The sequence below is a fragment of the Chanos chanos genome, chromosome 8 (genome assembly GCF_902362185.1).
Source record: "Chanos chanos chromosome 8, fChaCha1.1, whole genome shotgun sequence".
NCBI lineage: Eukaryota > Metazoa > Chordata > Actinopteri > Gonorynchiformes > Chanidae > Chanos > Chanos chanos.
This window is the reverse complement of record NC_044502.1, coordinates 32,922,207-32,940,774: the sequence shown is the minus strand read 5'-3', so window position 1 is coordinate 32,940,774 and position 18,568 is coordinate 32,922,207. Positions and strand designations below refer to the sequence as shown.

Below are 18,568 nucleotides of genomic sequence, written 5' to 3'. Positions count from 1 at the left end.
AAATCATCTATAGTTTGTCCCAAAATGTTTTCATGGGAGTAGACATGTGAGTATGAGTTATTTTCATAAACCATCTGAAACATTTTGATGTCTCCAAACTAAAACAGTCTGTGAAACCCGTTTCTTTTTTAGCTCTACACCCCTCTTGCAGCCTCATGAGAAATGTTTACTTTTGATTACTTCTTGTTGCCTTAGCAACTGCCTCTAACAGCAGGTAATGTGGGAATATGTTTCGTCTTTACTGGACCCTGTATGTAGGATATTATTTTTTCGAGAAACATTTCTCAGACACCATTTATTGTGCCTTTAAAAAGAAGCAGGGTGGAAACCTTGCCATGGAACCTTGAGTCTGTTTTTCAATGAATGAGTGACTTGCCAAGGTATTTTCTTCCAAGAGGAAAATGTGACCGTGTATGAAGTAGTTACACGTTCTACTATTCAGAGGTTCCGGTCAAACTAAACACATGACTCACCACTTTGCACCCTTGCACTAACCGAAACCAGCAGGAATCAAGGACACATTTTTGAACACTATTGCTATTTTCACCAAGGGCAGTTTTTCTCCCCCTGGATCACGACAAGGGAAGAAAAGGCAATCACATTGTATATTTCCTGGTTCTTTTACAGGAATTCTTTCCCAGGTCATTTTTTTGAGGTCATTACAATCTGGTCCCAAAAGGGTTCATTGAGAGTAGAGATTTCCTTTAATCATGGAGAGGCAACAGGGATTGCTCCACATTCCAGAAGTTTTCACCAAGTTTCCAATGATGGTGAAACAACCCCCCAATGCATGCGCGCGCACGCACACACACACACACACACACACACATACACACACACACACACACACACACACACACACACATACACACACACACACCCCAAAACAAAAACTTGAGTGAACAGAAGCCAATGTGGAATTCCTTCTCAGTGGAGTAATGCACAGCTGTGTGTCTCCAGGGTCCAGATCCAAGTGAAGTACGTTTATCAGTGTAGGAAGATGCTCAGGAAACTGTGAGGCCAGTTTTCCTGCTCCTGAAAAAGAATACAGTTCTGCAAACCAATCAGCAATGCTTTATATTGTATGAGAGTGTCCAAATGTATTGTTTAAAAAACATATTCACAGTGCACAGTCAGTAAATCCAAATAAAACTCATATGTTTTAGGACACAGGCCCTGAGTTCAACTGAGTTATGATGCCTGATTTTCATATTTTAAGAGCATAAAAATCTAAGCATTGAAATCAGTTTTTATTCCAATAAAACAAGCAAATTTTTTCTTTCTTTCTTTCTTTCTTTCTTTCTTTCATGGCTCACAGTTTTAAAGCCTTTTTAGCCTTTGGCTTAGGCATGGATAGCCACTGTGCCACCCAACATGCATTACTTACAATCATTGCAATCAAACTGCAATGATTACAAGCAATTATGGGGAAAAAGAGGATAAAAAGTTGGGTTTTTTTTACAGTGTAACAATGAGAGGGATGCAAGTAAGGGCAGGGCTGCTGGTTTGCAACCAGACTGTAAACTTCCCACATTACCAGTTTAGAGAACTCGCTGGGTCGTTCAGTATCTTATCATTTTCAAACATATGATTTCGTGGGTGCTAGGACTCTGAAGTGCACCATATATAAAAGCAAATAGTAAAGTAGAACACTTAAAGGGTTTCAAGTTCTGCAAGATTTCCCACTGCATTTTGGGTTAAAAAGCAAAAGAATCAAATAAATGCATGAACAGTCCAGGGCCTTCAGTGTTAAGTGTATGTTCAAAAGCAGAGAGGCAGTGCTAGATGGTTAACCTTCCTCATTTTTTGTTACTTCACATGTAAGTTTGTGTTTTTATGTTAACATAATCATTGTATTGACTTTGTCTTGCCAGTTATGTCTAAATAGGCTATAACACTAAGCTTCAATTTTAGAAATACAGACTAATTGAATTTTGACTTTCATAAGAAAATGGGCTGAAACTTATTTGAAACTTGTTTAAAAATGTGTGAAAAATGTTTTGAAAAATCTATGGCTTGAATTTCAGAGGATAGTCCACAGGTTCTGACCAAAGGACCATAAGAGATTCTTCACACACACAAAAAAAAAAAAATTTGTCAGAGGTCACAACTTTTCCCCCTTTTCAGGAATGGCTTTATTTTTTTTTGATAATATGGTCTTTTAGCCGGATTCCATGGAGAGATGATTTAAGTAGAACAATTTCCACAACATTATGTGGAAAAGGGAGGAGAAAAGGGAAGGTAAATCAAGGAAAGTTTTAAGCTCATCTTAAGGACATCTGAAGGCACCATTTGTGGTCAAGTACAGTGTAAACCTCGTGTGACCTAAAACCTTTCTAAGAGGGTGACTTTCTGACACCTCACAAATTCTGCTTAAAGACAATTTATTTGTCTTCAAAATAAGAAAGAGTATATAGGCATATGATGCATACCAAATATGTTTACAGCACTTCACAAAAAGTGGAAAAAGGAACCTGAGAGCACAGCAGTTATTGCTGACAGTTACTAAGTATCTTATTCGTGCCCTCAAGAACAATATGGAACAATGCAGACCACATCTTTTGGACAACAGACAATTGTCATATATACAGACATCATTCCAATACAGATGAACAAGTGCACAAACTTTTTTTTTTTTATGACTGGGACTGAGCAAGCAGTCACGGTGCAGCAGTGGGCTTTTACATAACAAACAGATGTACAGTCATAAAAATGATTAATAGCCCCAAAATGCACATTTCCGCTTCGTTTATTGAACAACGCTTTTTGACCTGTCACAGCATCACAGAGAAGCCACTCTTTGGTAAAAGAAAACAGATACATACACTCATTACAGTAGTGAAGCTGCTGCTATTTTGACTGCAAATCACAAAAGATTTGCTTTTTAGTTGTAAAGCTGTTCAACATCTCACAAAATATCATAGCATTACTATGTGGGAATCTGTAGAAGTCTCTTTGATATAAGGTGGAATGGGGTTCCTTAAGTGAAGTTAAAACTACACTCAGAAAGTGATTCAGTGTTTCAATAATCAATTCACTGGGAATGGTAGTGGTCTGTCAATGTGATAAATATGAATAGATATCTATTGTTAAATCATAACACTGTTAAATATTTGTTCCATCATATTTAAGTGCTTCAAGCATACCATGCTGGAAATACTCACGGCTGATTTTTTTTTCCACTTTAACAAAATGGCTGTTAGGTTGGAAGAAGTACAAGTCCTCTCATTCTGCACAACACATGGACACTTTTACAAAATATCCAACATGGAAAATTCATCTCACTTAATCAGATCGGGGTGCAAAGGCTGAAATTTAAATACTGTTTTGAATTGCGATTTTTGATTATTTGTATTTTTGATTCCTGACAAAAATGTAAAAAAAAAACAAAAAAAAAACAACAAAATAAAATAAAATACAACTATGGCCAAGCACACAAGTACGTTGCAAGCATGGCCACAAGATAAGTAAATGTGCAGATGTATCAGTGGGTGAGGGAAGAGGCACCAACCTCACTCCCACTTTAGGGCATAATATTTTTGCTCAAGGGTTAATGACTAACATTAACCAGAGAGCACTCTGGCAAGACAAAATGTCAGAGCGATTCACCAATGCGGGCTATTCCCAGGACGACAATCTGTGAGAAATTTTCTTCCCATGACATTATCTCTACGTCAACAAGGGATTCAAGTGAATGACTTTTTGTCTTAAAAGGCATACTCCACAAAATGTCAAAAATTATATGATTCCTCCCCCCCACACACACACATCTCCATATTACTACACTGCTATAGATAAATACATATCTACATTTGGAAGATATTTTCATGTGAATTTGGCATAAAAATTAAAATACACAATACAATAAAAAGGCCAAACTAAGATTTTTTTTTAGCTTAAATAATTCACAAAACTCACCAATGTCCTTCTAGCTTAGTTTTGACAACAGATCTTTTTTAAAGTCTTCAGACAGTCTGGCATTTCAATTTTATACCCCACTGATCTAACCAAATCCTGGCCTGACATAGCCCGTAGCTTTAATTTCCGGAAAACTTTTCGTTCACCAACAGGACAACAGGTAATCTGTGAATAGCAGCCTGCCAAATAACAACAAAACACAAAAGCAAGCCTTTCATATTTTAGGTAAGACTGATCTAGTCCATCACAAAATGGGCCTAGCAAAATGCAGGATCATGAAGATTTTACAACTTGTTGATTTTTTCAGATGCATAGGAAATGCAAAGCAATTTCAAGATACAATATCCTTGTTCAACATAAAGCGATACTCAGTTTAAAAGGAGATCATCTGTTTAAATGCAAGATGATTTCTTAAGCAGCTGTCTATTAGCAGGGCATTTTGTCAGTGTGAAACCATTAAGGAAAGCACACTCCCCTTTGGCTAAATAACTTTCAAACTGATGTCCAATAACAACATTATTTCCACTCATGTGCAGTAGCTAAGCTTTGAATGGGAGTTGGTGAGGTGGCTACTTTTCCATTGTGATGGCTGACTGGTGTTACAGCCATAAGCCAATAGAATCTCACTGAAGATAGAGCTTGTCACTGTTCCATTTATTATATTTATTCTATGGTTTGTTAACCTATCTCAATCCCGGTAACTACCATTTTTGGTTATATTATTCGCAGTGTTGCGGAGATAAAGTTAGCTTTGCCAAGTTATAAATTAACAGAAAATTTGCCAAGTTTGTCTAATAGAAGACGTAATTCTACTTGCTCTTAAATATTCAAGAGTATTCAAGAGTGTTTAAGAGTAGATACTACATGACCATCAACTAAGAGCTTTCTCTCTGAAGAACACACTGAATTAGGAATGGTTTTAAACATGAGACCTAAAGTACAAATTTTACTTGTTCGTTCGTCCATTCATTCATTTTGGTTAACAGTGGTGATCAGCAGCATTCAGAACAACACCTTCCATCCATCCTATATCGCTGAAACAATCTCAGTCATTTTGGTCTGGGCTTTAAAGAAGGGGCAACAATGGTCAGACCACTGTAAGCTCCACTTGTAGATGAATCCAAAATTAACATAAATTATTTCAATAGAATACAAAAGTTATCAGAAAACGAACTGAATCGATTGCAACCCTGAAACCAGCAGGAAAATTACAAAGAAGTCTCACAGAAATAAGGCAAAGTAGATCCTTAGGAATTCAGTCTTTTAAACAAGCTATAACTAGTAATTTTCATAATGCTTTGTCTCATGATCTGAGAAAATTGTGTGATATCTTTGAGGGCATTTTTGGTTAACATATTCATTGATTTTAACTGGCACTAATGATTAGACAAACAAAGGAATGTCATCAGCATGCTTGGTACATCTAAAATATCCTCCTAAATGTAGTAATAAGCAATAACCTAAAGTATAAGCAATTTGGCGATGCTTCAATAACACAAAGTGATTGTAATGACATTCCTCATACCCTGTCAGAAATTGATTGATCAATGATTATCATGCAATGAATGACTAATTGCAAACTATTGGGAAATTTAAGAAAAAATCTAATGGTCCACCAATTTTCTTCTTCTTTTAAAGGTAAATATCCAAGTCATTCCAATTGGTCCACACAGCTGCATATCACAACCCACAGTCAAAGCTCCCAGTTCCCCGTGGTCTCATTACTCCTCTTCATCTTCATCTTGGGAGGGTCCATGGAGACCGGCTGATATAGAGGGTTCCTCTTGGTCATGGACATGCTCAATGGCCACGATTCCTGTCAGGAGAGCATAGCACAGCATGGCCCCCACTGCCACCAGCACTGACAGCAGCTGCTTGCGTCTCTTGTTTGGGTCGTTGTCAAAATCATTGCCTTCTGCCTGGCTGGACACCTTATATCCAACATTCTCTGTATATCAAAACATAAGCATTGGATACAGCAGTTTTGTGTAGTCTACTTTATAAGTGTGGTACCAATCCTTCTTATACTTTTGGAATCAAGGAAAAAATATCATGTTTGGGCTTCATGGTCATCTATAATTACGCCTCATTGCAGTAAAACCATTGCTGTGTTAACACTAGGAGAGCTACTGTGTCTGACATGGATTTCCTGGAAACCAAATGCCACACAGCCTGGAAAGACACCAAGGTCAACTTCCAGGCTAATGTTCTCCCACTGTCATCTAATCATTCAGAGTTCCCTTGGTGTTTCAGAATATTCCACATGTTATATGTTTCTTTGAAGCCTCACAGTTTCCATGACAGGTCAATTACTCACCATTTGGGAAGTAGACAGACAGGATATCAGAGCAGAATCTGTTCAGGTTGTCCAGAGACATCAGGTGCTGTTGGAGCCTGCCACTGGGAAGCTTGATTTTCAGTAGCGGGGCTAAATGACCAAACACATAGGCATCCAGAGAGGAAGGCCTAGAGGCACAATAACAGCATTAGAGCTTCTCAGAATGAAAAATTTCTATTACATTTCAACCCCTAAGGCAACAAGTTTAACACATGCTAACTGAGATAAATGAGGTTCTATGACATAAAAACAACATTGTGTGACTTACGAATCCCCAAAGAAGAATTTGTTGGAACCTAGGCGCTGCGAGAGTAGATTCATGCACTCCTGAGCATCACAGTACAGCTAAGGAGACAGGAGTTGGAAAAAAAAAAAGGAAATGAGGGAAAAAAAGAAAAAGAAAAAAAAAAAGCAAACAAAAAGGCTGCACTGCTGTGTAATTATGTTCTCACACTGAATAAATCAAACTCATTGACAAGTGGCTTTCGCTACACTGTACACATGGCAGCCACATTTAACTCCATGACATCACATCTCAGCAGAGAGGTGATGAAAAACGTCCCCCCCAGGTTTTGGAGGAATGCGTCATCTCAACTACTGAAGCTCGAAGAGCATCAAAACTTCTTTCAACACACTATATCATTACTCCTACACTGCCTTACTGCCCCCAGCTGAACATATCAACTCCTCTTTTCACAGCTGGATTTTTTACAGCCCACAATCTCAGGTTTGCTGGTCCACTACCAGTCACACCTAATTATCATATATAAATGTACACATGTAATGGCTAAATTAAAGAATTCACTGGGCTAGACATTTCATCAAACCTCTTTCTCTGTCTCATCACCAGCTTCCAAAGATGGGTTGCTCCTAATGAACCGCAGTTTCTCAAGCTGCTTGCCCTGCATGCGACTGGGCAGAAAAAAGTTGAACGGGAAGGAGATGTTTTCTGCATGCCAGCGCCGGGTCACGTCCACGTAATTCTTTGGATCGATCCACAGGGCGTAGATCTAGAAAAGCCATAAACAAGAGAGCTGACAGAACGTGATGTTTGAACTGTGGATGGTTTGATTATGGTTCACTCGAAAGAAGGTCCTTTATATCCCTGACATGGTTCATTGTTGAGTGAAGTTTTACAAAAAGAAAGTGAGATTTAACATTATTAGGGGGTTATGAATGGAGAAACAATCTTTAACCTAAGAGTTCTTGATGCACTTGAGAGGAAATGCCTGAGATAATGAGTCAACAGACAAATTTGCTAATAAACCCAGTTTTAAAGATCTAATGAGACCTACAAACACCAGGCTAGAGAGGGAGAGGGCAATGATCTGGAGACTCAAAAATGTAGCCAAATAACTAAACAGAAATGAGGCAAAGTCTCTGATAAGTCCAAAAGGTAAAGTCCTCCAATGTGAATCTTACCAGGGCAGGCATCAGTTTCTCCTCCAGCAGGGAGATGAAAGCAAGTGTGTCTGCTCCCTCTTTTGCAGACAGGTCATAGTCTGCGTTGTATTTCTGTAAGATGCAAACAGCCAACAACAAATTATCCCTCATTAAGTATTTACAGCCCGGGAATCAAACCCGAGACCTTCTTGTTGTGAGGCAACAGTGCTACCCACTGCGCCGCCCCAAACCACCACAATGGAATTGAAATGAAGCAATCAAGACGTGATTGAAACGTAGATTTTCAGCCTTAATTCAAGGGGTTTAACAAAAATATTGCATTAAATGTTTAGGAACTACAGCCATTTTTATACATAGTCCCTCAGAGGCTCAAAAGCAATTCGACAAACAAACATGATTATAAATATAAGAAATATTTTTAATACTTGAATGAAAATCCTCATAGTCAATGACTGCCTGAAGTCTGGAACCCATGAACATCACCAAATGCTGAGTTTCCTCCCTTGAAATACTTTGCCAGGCCTTTACTGCAGCTGCCTTCAGTTCCTGCTTGTCTGTGGGTCTTTCTGCCTTCAGTTTTGTCTTCAGTTAATGAAAAGCATGCTCAGTTGGGTTGAGGTCAGGTGAGTGACTTGGCCATTGAGGAATATTTCATGTCTTTGCCTTGAGAAACTCTTGAGTTGCTTTTGCAGAATGTTTTGGGTCATTATCCATCTGTACTGTACTTTTTCTTCACGAAGGAAAGAATTCTGAGATCATCCACTTTAGTTGTCTTCCATGGTCTTCCAGGCCTTTTGGTATTGCTGAGCTCGCCAGTGCATTCTTTCTTTTTAGGAATGTACCAAACTGTTGATTTGGACACTCCTAAACACTCCCAAACAACATGTTGGACCTGGAAGGGCGCATAGTCCTCAGGGCTGACAGAGCTGCAGTAACAACAGGTGAAAGCAGGGGCGGTGGTTTATGCATGGGAATAAATCAAGGTGCACCGACTCTGACGCTTATTGCTCTGCTGATCTGGGATACCCGATTATTAAGTGCAGACCTTTTTATCTACCACGAGAGTTTTCATGCATCATTGCTGCCGCAGTTTATGTACCACCAGATGCAAATGCTAAAGTACCCATGAAAGACCTCAGTGCCAATATTAACAAGCAGCAGTCACTGCATCCAGACAATGCATTGGTATATGACACATATACCAACTCTGTCTTGGATCATGTCAACAAGTGTGTGGACAGAGTGACCATACCAAAACAAATAAAAACTTCCCCCAATCAGAAACCCTCGATGAACAGAGAGGTTCGCCTCCTGCTCAAAGCCAGAGATGCAGCCTTCAGGTCTGGAGACTGGGTGGCTTACAGCTCAGCCAGGGCCAACCCGAGGAGGGGAATCTCCCAAGCTAAACACAGATACAAACAGAGGATAGAGGAGCACTTCAACTCCTCGGACCTCCGGCGCATGTGGCAGGGCATACAGACCATCACGGACTACAAACCACCCAGTTCTGTGCCCCCATCCAGCTGTGCCTCCCTCACTGACAAGCTCAACCACTTCTACGCTCGCTTTGACCAGGGAAACAAGGAGGTCACCCTCAAAGTGGATCTCCCTCCTGGTGAACTGCCCCTCTCACTTTCCAGCTCTGATGTTTGCGTCACCCTGAGCAGGGTGAATGTACAGAAAGCAGCTGGCCTGGATGGAATATCTGGCCGTGTGCTCAGAGTCTGTGTAGAACAGCTGGCTGGGGTCTCCATGGACATTTTCAATCTTTGGACAAGGAAGTTGTCCCCACAAGCTTCAAGACTGCCACCATCATGCCAGTGCCGAAACACAGAGAGGACAACAAGATGGCCTACAGGGATGAGGTCCAGCACCTGGCCATGTGGTGCACTGACGACAAACTGCCCCTTAACAAGCAGAAGACCAAGGAGATCATTGCGGACTTCAGGCGTGCTATAGGAGCAAAGCACACGCCTCCATCTACATCAACTGAGCTGTAGTCGAGTGTGTGCCAAGCTTCAAACTCCTTGGCATCCACATCTCTGACGATCTCACCTGGTCCCTGAACTCCTCGATCCTCATCAAAAAGGACAGCACCTTCACCTCCAGTGGAGCCTTAAGAAAGCCCAACTGTGTCTCAGGATACTGGTGGACTTTTACCGCAGTACCATTAAGAGCATACTCACCAACTGCATCTCAGTGTGGTATGGCAATTGCTCCACAGCAGACCGTAAAGCACTCCAGCGGGTGGTGAAAACTGCCCAACGGATCACCAGCATCCAACTGCCCACCACTGAGAACATTTACATGAAACGTTGCCTGGACAGGGCAAAAAGCATCATCAAGGATGCATCCCACCCTAACTATGGACTTTTCACCCTCCTCCCATCTGGCAGGCGTTACAGGAGCCTCCACTCCTGCACTAGCAGGCTCAGGAAGAGCTTCTTTCATGAGGCTGTGACCCTGCTGAACTCTGCATCACAGCAGTAAGCTTTATTGCACTCATTACTACATTGTCTCTGTACTTTTATATGCATTGCTCATTTTTGCACTGGCTGAACCTCTCATGTTGTTCAGATTACCATTATTTATACTGTACATACAACCTACTGTAAATATTTTGTCTATACTGTACATACAACCCCTACATATACACTCCTCTTTCCACCTCTATGTATAACATAATTAATATATTATACACATATACTGATCGGCATATATATTGCTCACCACTGTCATTAATACTGTAAATACTGTAAGATATAGCATCACTTATGCTGTAATACTCATTTACACCTGCACTTATCCGTAAATAATACTATGCTTTCGCACCTGTGGTTAGATGCTAACTGCATTTCATTGGCTTTGTACCGGTACTCTGCACAATGACCATAAAGGTGAATCTAATCTAATCTAAAGTTTCTGCAATCTGTGTGATAGGTTTGTTTTGCTTTTTCAGGGTAATGATGGCCTCCTTCACTTGCATCAACACCTCTTTGGACTGCATATTGAGAGTTCCCATGAACAGCTAGCAAATGCAAATTCAACACTTGGAATCAACTCCACACCTTTTATCTGCTTAATTTGTCATGAAATAACAAGGGAACAGGCCACACTTGGCCATGAAACTGCTAGTCAGTCAATTATCCAATTGCTTTTGAGCCTCTGAAAATGGAGGGACTATGTATAAAAATGGCTGTAATTCCTAAACAGTCGATGCGATATTTTTGTTAAACCCCTTGGATTTAAGTTGAAAGTCTCCACCTCAATCACATCTTGATTGCTTCATTTCAAATAAATTGTGGTGGTGTACAGAGGCAAAATTACAAAAATTGTGTCACTGTCCAAATACTTATGGACCAAACTGCATTCAAATTGGGGGGCAAATTAAGTGTTTTGCCTAAAGTGCAAATAAGCATATTTATGAGCTGGAAGGTTTAGGTGATTTTTTTTTCTTTAACCATGTCACAAGAGACCTGACTGGATTTTACTTTTTTACTGCCCCTCCACCTTTGGAATTATTTCAGGCGTCATCACATTTCACAGCCTTATCATCAGTACTCATTGGGATTTCTAACTCCCAACACAGAACGATATGAGAAAGTATCTGAGCTAATATGTTCCATCTTGGCATCAGCTGATCAGAGGAGTACATGAGAACATGTTGCAAGTTTTTCAATGCTACGAGGTCAGTACATTCAGATTAAGTGAGCCCAGACAACTGTTTGAGACACCCTGCAGTTACCCTTCCCCTGGAATGGTCTACCTACAGAAATTAGGGAAGCAAACCCTCTTCATACCTTTAAAACCAATCTAAAAACTCATGCATTTTCTCTAACTTATGGATATTATAATTTTGATTTGACTTTGTTGTGGACATGTAAAGCTCTTTGAGACTATAAATAGTAATACTGGGCTCTACATAAACTTTAAGCATTATTATTATTATTATTATTATTATTAATAACTAAAATTTTATTGTTTAAGACATGGTTCTGACTTGAACCACTCTATTTGTGTGGTTTATGAATGAACTTAAACTGCTACTCGTTAAAGAGGGTTGATAGTGTGGTCACCTGTTTCCTGAGCTGAATGATGATCTTACTGGGTTGAGAGAAGCTTCCATCTGTACTAGTCAAGGCTGGCAGGGACCCTAAAAGAGAAGCAACACTGCATGAGCACACCAACTATGTGTGAGGCAACACAGTTCATTTAACACTAGTGTACTGTGACTGCTCTGCTTGGATAGGCAAAAGGAAATCATCTCCTCTCAGGTTAGGACAGAGCATCAGAGGAAGAGAGCAGGAAAAGGAAAACAGTACAGATAGGAGAAGTCATGGTGTGGAAAAATGCAGGCAGAGCAAGCATCAAAAACAGAAGCTAGAAAAAGAGGCAGATTCATCACTCTCACTTTCGTAACAAATGTGGGAGAGATAAAGCCCGAATTCAAATCATAGCAAATCTTTCAAGCAGCGTTAATAAATTTTAGATCCAACAGGTTATTAACCTCATTCCTCGACTACTTGCAAAACCTCGGAGGTTATACATGTTGTTTAAACATAAAACAAACTGTACCTGTTGGACTTCTCCAAGGGTTGGTGACCTTGTGAATTTTGAGGGGTGCACCTGCAAATCGAGCATATGCCTAGGGGGAAAAAAAAAAAAGAGAGAGAGAGATTTTTGGAGAATCCCTGAAGTCAAAAATCCAAAAGTTACGGCAATCTCCACTGTCAAATATGAGGACAGATATATGAATTGTGTACTATATCATAAGCTTTGTGAAAAGCAGGACAAATATTTGACCAGCGAGCAGCGGTCATAATTCAAAATGATCCGTTTAGATCCTAGTCTTCCACGTCCAGGTACTGAAGCTGTGCATCAAACATATTTTACAACACTGGGAGAGAGACCACTGGGCATTTTTCCATTGATGCTGGAAAATACAGACTAGAGGTTAACGAGTTTTATGTGAGCTTTGAGTTTTCATTGTATTAAACAATTCATTGTGACCTTTATTGGTTAATATTCAAAAATGTAAAGTCTGCCTTCTAAAAAAGGTGGACTTATCTCTTGCAAATTGAAAGAGCTTACAACATGATGAGTATTCAGCATCTGGCTATGCAAGGCTAATTAGAACCAGGCCGCACTACCCAGGAAACCAACTAGGAACGGTGCCAGCTGTGGTTCTTTCTCCACACCGGGAGGATGTTAACACCTCACTTAAAATCGGAGCGCCAGCAAAATGCATAGCGAGAGTGTAATACAAACATTTGTCTGTACGTAAACACGATGAGATGGAAGACAGAAGGAGAGCATGCTAGAAGCTGCTACTGTTGAGAGAAAAAAAAAAGAGAATCAAGAATTCCTTCCACTGTCGACTCCTTTTTTTCTTTCTTTTTTTTTAAGGCAGGAAACTTTTGTCAGGGCATGAAGTATTCCTTCAGTGAAAACTTGTAAAACTGCAGGGCCAAGAAATAATTTCCAGCAGTTAGGATTTTTTTGTCAGGAGGGGAAAATGTGTGGTAAAAGCACTGGTAGGGTCTGATTGGTGTAGGGTAGGAATATGGGACCTCCTGTTGAGAAGGAGGCTGAAGAAAAAGCCTTGGAACATTAACTAAGTGCTCTGCTCAGATTCCCCCCAGTGGAAACACACTTAACCACAGACAAGAAATCACCAGCTCAACACACCTTTAAGTTTGAGAGTTTACCTCAGTAATAACTAATGTAGAGAGAGCAGTCTCTTCATTTTTCTATATTAAAGATAAAAAAAAAACAAACCCTTGGTTGCCTAAGGCAAACCCACACAATGACATCACTGTCTTAAAATGCAAATAACTTGTTGCTCTGGTTTTAATGTAACTCTCTTTGAGGATAACCACATATAAATCTGAGAGAAAAGTGCAAGCAGGGTGTTGCACCACAAACTGGAGTGCAGCAGGAGAATTACTGGAGCCAGTGAACAAGTGGGTCCGAAACACTTGTATCAAAAGTCATATTTGTGTATCTCCACAAAAGGTCAGCTTTCTTCTCTGTGCGCTGAATTCCATGAGAGACAAAGACGTTTAAAAGTGGAGGGAATTACACTGTGGGTTAAAAAGAACAACATTTCATATTTACACTCATGTGTTGAGGTACCCTGCAGCTTTTGGATTTTAGTATTCTTTTTACGGTCCTGAGAAAGGACACTAAAATAAAAAGAGAACATTTCCAGATGAATTTTCAAGAGGGAGGGCCAGTATCCTCCAAGGACCTGCATCAGTCTAACCGTTTTGGTCTAAAAGGCATCAAAGAGAAGGCAGGGACCTCAAAAAGACATAACACTGTATCTGTTATTAAAAAAAAACAAAAACAACAGTCACATTTTTGCAACTGAAGCTCTGTCCAAGTCAGCGTCTGACAACTGTACAATAAAGGACTGTTAGCAGGCTTTTTCTGTACTGTCTGATTGCAAAAAGTATAATCGCATGTATTCACAATTCCAACACATGTAGTGTTATCTGGCAACCTGAGGATTCAGACCAGACTGTACTTGTAGACAGAGGACTGAGCGACGTCACGGAAAACAGTACTAATTTCTTCCATCATAGTCAAACATCCCACAGAGCTTAAGCTGTCAGAAACACCACAAAGCCCTAAGAGAGTGACTTACTGATTATAACTGATTCTAAGAGAAGAAAACCACATCAAGTAACTAATGTACATGAAGATTTATTATTGGTTTAGTGCATTTATAAGCAGAGTGACAACTGACTATACAGGTTAAGCTTGCCCATAACCCAAATTAAGCCTGGAAGATAATAGTCCTGGAAAGTTCTTTGGGTCACCCTTTTGCTGAACTGCCGCGGGACTGCTTTCCATAAAATTTAAAAATGAAATAAAATCTGACTGTGAGATGCAGTCATGTGGACTTTTTACTATCAAAAAAGTTCCTGAGTACCTAGGAGACAAGAGCATTGTAATTTAGTGTCCAAACTATCTGCGATCTAACTGTGCTGGGAGGCTGAGCTATGGAAATAGTTTAAGTCTGAGGTTTTCTCCTTCCAGTTGGACAGCCAACCATTTGGAAAAGCATCATTAACAACATCAAAGCCCGACATCATGGCCTCAGATTTATTAGGAAATTCCTTGTACTTTTAGCTTTAAATTCTAGATCGTAAAGCTGGAGACCAGTTTGCCTCTAAATAAATCACAAATATTTCTGTATCTATGAATACCCGGTTTGTCCCAAAAAATAAATAAATAAAATAATAGTAATAAAAGAGAAGCGTACATAAAGAGCAGTTTCACAGGTCAAAATACATATACTGGGATGAATAATTTGTAGTTAAAGCTATGGCACTTATTCATACTAAAACAAACATCACTCTTCATGTCCAAAGTGCAGACCACACAGTTCACAATTATAGACCACATAGCCAAAAACCATGGATGTATTGAAAACAAATTATGTGATTTAGATCTATTCTTTGAAGTTAGACTGGGAGAGGACAGATGCAACTCCTAGAAATTTAGAGTCTGACAAAATTTTTCTAAGTAGTAGAAAATATAGTGGCGTTAATAATAATAATAATAATAATAATAATAAAAATAATAATAATAATAATAATAAAAAGATTTCTAATCAGTCTGTACTCTAACAATGAGTTCATCATTTTGCTAGTGTAAATAGTATTACATTTAACAAAAGTAACATGGCTTGATAAATCTGGCATACTGTAAGTGTGCTACATAACAATGAGTTTACTCAGGATTCATGGTGAGCAGCGGCAACATAGTGACAGCTTCTTTCCTTTAAAGTTAATAAGCACAGACTGGATCTGGTTGTTGTGTGCACTGGGAATTCTATGGAAAATTAACAGGCCTGATTACATTAGGCCAATTCACCGAACAAAGACTCTCCTGATTTTCAAGAAGGTTTCAATATTCAGTAATACAAACACTTTTAATACACTGAAATGTTCCAGAAATGTCTTAACAAAATTGTATTGCAACTTAAATTCCCATTTAGACAGTTGACCCAAAATGATAATAACGTGCCACTGAAATTCCCCATGTCGGCACAACATGTGGTTTTCAAAACGACGCCAAACAGTTATGAAAACGGTGTAAGACAATCGTTGTTCCAACCACCAAGACGATGAGAAATCTGTCAGCGTCAGCAGACATCTCACAATATTTTCCTTTGAGAGACAATTCCAAGCATACAGCTTTTGAACTGCTTAACCATTTCAGTGTGCTGAGCGTAAAGAATGATGTCATGGCATCATAGACTTGTTCTCTCGGGATTCAAGTAGACACAAGTCGTTGCATAATCTGTCATTAAAGCTGTGAAATAAATCCAGTAAGCAAAAGACAAGGCTTAACAGACATGGTTTCAAATGGCTCCTTTGAGTGATCATTCACCAGGAAAAACTGATATAACAGCTTGATGATTTTCAAAAAAAAAAAAAAATAGATGGAGATATTGTCATAGTGATACACCAAAACATTCAAATTATAACTATACCAGATGACAACAGTGGTTATGTGGTCGTCATGCCGTGAGGACTGTGGTGGCTGAACAGGAATTTTCCAGGAGAAGAAAACTCCCTGCATTTTTCATACAAGGAATTCCATTCTGCTTTCAGTAGCAAGGGTTTAAATATACAAAAAGTACATTTTCCCTTTTCATACTCATTTGCATTTCATGGGTGGAAAAAAAACTGTTTTGACAACTTAACTAAACAGTGAGCCTGAACAAATGTGCTACAATTGCAATAGCTTAAATAATAGTATCAACAGAAGAGTAATATAGTCAAGAAAATGTATGTGTCCCCGGTGAGCACTGAAAAACACCCTCATTGCAAAAAATTCAGAATTCAACTCCTACAAAAGACATACAATGACAGAGCGATGTTCATATTTAAAGTTCATCTACAAACTCAGCTGTTCAGAGAAAAGAGGGAACTTTAAAAGGAAGTAATATAGCAAGTAAGAATAAAAGTATTGTAACGTAAAAAGTAATGTAAAAGTACTAGACAGGCTATGTGAAATGCTATGGTTAATTGTAAAGTTGTGGGACACACTTTCAAGAACTGATAAGCTATGTCACTTTTTAAAAAGCATATGGATGACATTTGCCTGGTTCATGCCCTGAAAGGGGGGGGGGGGGGTGTCTGTCCCATGGCCTTTTGTTACAGCCCTGCACCATCAGTGAGAATAATGCCTAAGTTGATATTCCTTCATAGGCACCCTCATCCCCCACATTTGTGTACATGAGTGAGTAGCATTCTTCAATTACTTTTCTTGCAGTAGGGGTTTAAGGTTTGAAACAACGGATATTAGAATTCAAACTGTTAATACTAGTATGACTATTACTGCTATTTACTCCTAACAGTTCTGATATGGTTTATATTAGCAAGCAGTTATGACTGGTCACTGTAGAGGCCTGGTATCTAGCCTGGCCTGGCTAACAACTTGTAAAAAATGTTGAGGTTGTGACAAAATTCGAGGAGTTCGGTCTATCTAGCTGTCACAATTAATCAAATACATATACAGTAACTAAAGACCTTAAGAATTTGAAACCGCGTTTTTCAACCCAATCCTCGCGGCCGAGAGACCAAAATACACATTTAACCAAAGGTTCAACACTACAGAAAAGAACAGCAATATTTCAACTCTCCACAAAATCTGGTTTCGGACACATTTTTGTTGCTGAATGCAAGTATCCACCTCGCAAGTTTAGCCAAGTTTGCTAAAGCTGCAGAAGGAGGTGCAATACAGAGTCTGAAATCTCTGTCAAATACAAGCAGACCTCAAGGGAACAGGAGACACATACATCACAAACCTCCGCTACTTTATTACTCTGGAAATCATACTGCAGACCTTACCAACACAATGAGACTGTCGGTGTCAACGGATGGCAAACCCCAATTGCCTTTCCAACAATACAACTCACAGGGCGCAGACATCTTGATGTAAAAAAAAATAGGCTTCTGACACGGAAGTGATATGACTTGGCGCTCCACCCACATAAAGTAATTTTTAGAATATTCATACTCAGTATGACTGGCACAACATTATTGATACAGTTTAAAACTTTAAATGATACTGTTAATTAGTACATTTTCACGTGCTACTGCTGAACGTGCCATTGCTTCCATGTATAGCGTAATATCGTTGAGGAGATTTCAGTGGGATTATGTGGAGCCCCTAAAGTAACACTGAACAAATATAGGCCACATTCCCATTTAGGCATCTCCTTTACACTATTTTACACACGAACTGACAGTTGTCGTGCCCACGAAATGTCATCTTGGGGCTACGACATACATTTTTACTCTCTGTGTAAACTTGGGGATTTCTTTGAGTGACTAGTGGTCGAAAACGGTAAAATAGAATATTTCAGACATATTTCAGACATCTGCTAGATTCATGCCAAAACCCTATGTTGCCAGAGCTTAAGGGAAGAAATGGACAAATGACAAATATGGGGCAAAATATTTTCTTAACATTCTCCCCAACGTCTCGTGATTTTAAGCATCGAGATAAAAATAGGCTAATTAACGCTACTTAGCAAAGTACACATATTCTTTGATCGAAAGTATTCTCCTCAGGACAGATCACTACTATTTTAATTCAAACAGTGATTAGGGGAGTAAAAAACTAAAATATTGGGACAGCACAGCCAAATATTGCTTAAGCGCACGCGCGTGTATTGCACAAGTGTGGAAGGGGTCATGCTGCCAAAGTGCCAGGAAACATTGTTTAACATGTCCAGCGGGACCCTGATACGAAGAGCGAGCTAAATCCTTGTTGCAACACTTTAAACACGGCAGCTGGTGCTGTCAGTGCCAGACCGGCGTGCACACAACATGACATCATCACTCGAGGTCCATTGAAAGAAGCGCGCTCTTATATCCCAAGGGG

General features: G+C 39.5%; 1 protein-coding gene across 1 annotated transcript; it reads right to left on the bottom strand.

Moving 5' to 3' along the window:
• Positions 1–2,733: 2,733 nt before the first annotated feature.
• On the bottom strand, positions 2,734–17,610 carry mtx1a (metaxin 1a). The gene is made up of 8 exons (XM_030782375.1): positions 17,530–17,610; positions 12,236–12,305; positions 11,737–11,813; positions 7,679–7,771; positions 7,084–7,266; positions 6,525–6,601; positions 6,236–6,384; positions 2,734–5,866 (listed from the first exon to the last, which is right to left on the bottom strand). Exons 1-8 carry the CDS (start codon positions 17,608–17,610, stop codon positions 5,640–5,642), a joined length of 957 nt encoding a protein of 318 aa, XP_030638235.1. The 3' UTR covers positions 2,734–5,639.
• Positions 17,611–18,568: the final 958 nt, after the last annotated feature.

What these genes read in the sequence shown, in the direction of transcription:
- mtx1a (XM_030782375.1), bottom strand. Translation starts at nt 17,610, where the DNA reads ATGTCTGCGCCCTGTGAGTTGTATTGTTGGAAAGGCAATTGGGGTTTG. An exon ending in TCATTCAGCTCAGGAAACAG is followed by an intron (nt 7,772 to 11,736) that starts GTGACCACACTA and finishes TGCATCTTACAG; the next exon opens with AAATACAACGCAGACTATGA. An exon ending in AAATTCTTCTTTGGGGATTC is followed by an intron (nt 6,385 to 6,524) that starts GTAAGTCACACA and finishes TTGTGCCTCTAG; the next exon opens with GCCTTCCTCTCTGGATGCCT.